Source organism: Lagenorhynchus albirostris, chromosome 2 (assembly GCF_949774975.1).
Source record: "Lagenorhynchus albirostris chromosome 2, mLagAlb1.1, whole genome shotgun sequence".
NCBI lineage: Eukaryota > Metazoa > Chordata > Mammalia > Artiodactyla > Delphinidae > Lagenorhynchus > Lagenorhynchus albirostris.
Genome location: NC_083096.1, coordinates 89169525 through 89173268, shown reverse-complemented (window position 1 = coordinate 89173268; position 3744 = coordinate 89169525). Strand labels below are relative to the sequence as shown.

The following is a 3744-nucleotide window of genomic DNA, read 5'->3' as shown; positions in this document are numbered from 1 at the left end:
GTTGTGGGTCATGGGCTCTAGATACATGGGCTTCAGTAGTTGTGGCTCAGGGGATCTAGAGCACAGGCTCAGTAGTTGTGGTGTATGGGCTTAGTTGCTCCATGGCATGTGGGATCTTCCCAGACCAGGGCTTGAACCCATGTCCCCTGCATTGGCAGGTGGATTCTTAACCACTGTGCCACAAGGGAAGTCCCTAAAGTGTAGTTTAAACCCAATGTTTCCTTATTTTTCTGTCTGGAAAAATTGATTTTTCTGTCTCTATTGTTGATAGCTACCTTCACTTTTTAAAATTCTTTTTTCTTTTTTCTCCTCTGATTGGATAATTCAACTGTCCTGTCTTCGAGTTTACTGATCCTTTCTCCTGCTTGATCTAGTCTTCTAGATCTAGTCTTCTATTGAACCCCTCTATTTAATTTTTCAATTCAGTTATCATATATTTCAGTTCTGTGATTTCTGCTTTGGTACTTTTAAATATTTTCTATCTCTTCATCAAAATTCTCACTTTATTCATGTATTACTCTCCTGACCTAAGTGAGCAACTTTACAACTATTATTTTGAACTCTCTATCATGTAAATTGCTTATCTCTGTTTCATTAAGATATATTTTTGTAGATTTACCTCATTCTTTTATTTGGGATATATTTCTTTTTTTTTCTTCATTTTCCTCAACTCTCTGTGTTGGTTTCTATACATCAGATAAAAACGCCACCTCTTCCCATCTCGACAGAGTGGTCCTGTGTAGGAGATGAACTTTGTCTATCAGTCCAGCCAAATCTCCTGATTACCTCTCAAATCTTTGATTGTCCAAGCTTATTCTTAGTATCTCCCCATACCTGAGGGTGTACCAAGGCCCATTAGCATCCCAAAAGAAAGATTACATTCAGCACCTAGATGCAGGCTGATTGGAAATCACATCCTCTGACAGCAACTGAGAAAGTATATAGTTAAGCTCCTTCCAAGGAAGAAGAAATTGGGAGATAGTTGATTTTGTCTGTTTTCTCTGTGCTGGGTCCAAGTGTATAGCTGCAGAGGGGTTCTCCTGCACCTGTTAAGAACTGCTTCTTTGCTATAGTACTATGGGACTTGTGAATTCAAACCCCATTGGCTATCAGAGCCAGGCAATCCAGAGGCCCATCCCTCAGCAGCCACAAGATCTGAGGTGCCAGATATGTGTACAAGCTCTTTCCAGGGAGATACTTGTGACTTTGGAGTGGGCTAGAGGGAAAAGAGTGTCCAGCATCTTCCACAGAAACTGGAGAGGACCATAGCCAGCTCCCAGATGCATGCTATATTAGAAGCCTGACCCGTAGCCTCATGAGCTGCTTCTTTTTCCGGTAGTGGATCTTGGCCTTCTCCTTTCTCTTCTCCTCAAGTGTAGCCGTTACTGCCTGGTACTTCCAGCCAACCTCATGAGCCAGGCACCCTAGGTAGGCAAACTTCCGTGTAGGCTTCAGACGAACAGCCTTGAGGGTGGCAGGAACCACCATCCACTTTTTCTTGTCATAGGGTGGCAGGATCCCATCAAACACCTTGGGGCAGTCCAGAGCGGCCTGGCCTCTCTTGGTCTTGTGAGGCAGCATGCCTCGCACTGTCCGCCAGAAGATGCGGCTGGGGGCTCGGAAGTGGTAGGGGCCACAGGAGGGGTTGGTGTTCATCCGCTTGCAGAGGAATGCCAGGTACTTCAACTTGTTTCTATAGAAATTGCCAGAAATGTTGATGCCCTCACAGCGCACAACCACCACCTTTCGACCCAGAAGCACCTGCTTAGCCACGATGGTCGCCAGGCGGCCCAGGAGATGGCCTCGGCCATCGAGAACCAGGACCTGCCCCTCCGCCATCTTCGGCAGCCGCCTGGGAAAAATATTCAGATAGAACTTTCTCAGGGAAAGACTAGAAGCAATTTTGCCTGCTTCCTCTCTGTTGAACCCTGGGGAGACAGCCATGATGTGTGCCTGCACCTGCTAACAACTCTTTCTTTGCTATAGTTTTGTGGGTCTTGCAGATGTAAACCTTGTTGGCTTTCAGAGCTAGGTGTTTTGGGAGCCTGTCATTCAAGTTGGAGTCTTAAAAGTTGGGGTCCTAAATATGGGGTCCAAACTTTAATTCCTCAGGTAGAAGTTTGGAATTGGGCATTTCCTCCCAATTGTATGACACTGTGTTGAGCATGGGGCTTATGACAAACATGTCTCACTCTGCTTTCCTACCTGTTTTGCTGTGGGTATTTTCTTATTCACCCAATATGTAGGAGTCACACAACTTGCTTCTGGATTTCTTTCAGAGGTAATTGCTCTCTGTGTAGTAGCAGAACATTCATTGTGTCCATGGGAGAAGTGGGGTTAGGAGCCTCCTTTGTCATCATCTCGGCTGACCCCTCTTTCCCTCAATCTTCTTTTAAAGCAGTTTTACTTATATCTCATTTTATTGACATTATCTGTTTGTACTCAACCTCCCTAATTGGACTCAAAATAACATGAAGGCAAAGCGTGTACCTTCATAATTTCCAGTCTGCATTACCAAATTAGCACAGAATACATAGTCAATAAATGAACAAAGACATAAACCAAATGGAACCAGGAAGCCTAGTAATTATGTAGGTAAATAGGTCCCTTCCTTCTGAACCTTCAGGCATGATATCTGGAAAACAGTTTGAGCAAGACAACTTTGGAATGAGTGAATTAGAGCCATGGTTGCCAAGAAAGCCTTTCATGATTGGAAGGGAACCACCAAACAATTTATGTAGGCTCAAGGAGTCACTCTGAGAAATAGTTCTGTTTCTTCTTCCATTTTATAAGAAAAATAGTAGGAAATAAAGATGAAGAGGAACTTTGAAATAAAACCTTATAAAGCAAAAAGCGATGCCCCTCCCATCTTTTAACTATTGTTCACAAGTCACTTAAAAGTCCTAAGAAGGTAAATTAACATCTTCTCTTCTCACAGGTTATGAACAGGGAAGTAAGACTGGACTAGAGCCACCTATCAACAGACCCTGAAGCTCAGGTTCTGGAGCAGTCCACATTCCCCACAGTGCTTCTGGCCTTAAGCAAAAATTCACCTTGATATGAGGCTCAGTCAATAAATAAAATAACCTATGAGGAACTGGAGCTGGAGTTTATATATATTTTTAAAATCTTTATCTTCACTTAAATTTTATTCAATGCAAGTAATTTATTTCTTTACTATTCACATGTCTATTTTAAAATATGGCTAAGGAGTAGGATTGTGTGGTCGACATTTCCTCTGTCTGTGGTCTGCATGTGAAGAATCTTGACTGGTTAGTCATTGTTGAGAGTTTTGCTAGACTACTTGATAATATTGCTGCCCCAGCATCCATTTGTGTGGTCAAGCAGCCTGCAGGGGACTTGAACTGACTGGCCCCCATCCTGTGAGTGCATGCCCTAGATAACACCATTACAGTCATAAGTAAATGTAAGATCCTGATATGACTACCCAAGCCACCTTTGGATAATTACTCTCCCCTGCCTGCCAAGGCCTTCTCCTTGCGTACCCCTTAAATAAGATGCCCCACAAAGTTCACCAAAATCCCACTATTTTTGGTTTGAATTAACCAATCTGGACTTAGCCAGGGAACACCAACGTATTCCACCTGTAGACCCTAATAAAGGCATATGCCCCAGGTCCTGCCATGCTCTCTCTGCCTGTACCCTGCCTTGACCTCTCATGGCCCCATGAGCCATGCAGTGCACCTCCTCCAGGACCTCTGAGTAATAAACTTCTCTATTTCA

The 3744-nt window shown here is 43.5% G+C and overlaps 1 protein-coding gene across 1 annotated transcript; it reads right to left on the bottom strand.

Annotated features, from left to right (window-relative positions):
• Positions 1–1287: 1287 nt before the first annotated feature.
• Positions 1288–1854, bottom strand: LOC132515488 (large ribosomal subunit protein uL13-like). Its single transcript, XM_060141897.1, has one exon. The coding sequence runs from the start codon at positions 1837–1839 to the stop codon at positions 1288–1290; it is 552 nt and encodes a 183-aa protein (XP_059997880.1). The 5' UTR covers positions 1840–1854.
• Between the last annotated feature and the right edge of the window lie 1890 nt (positions 1855–3744).

Bases quoted from the DNA above. Each gene is read 5' to 3' on its own strand.
- LOC132515488 (XM_060141897.1), bottom strand. From the start codon at position 1,839: ATGGCGGAGGGGCAGGTCCTGGTTCTCGATGGCCGAGGCCATCTCCTG.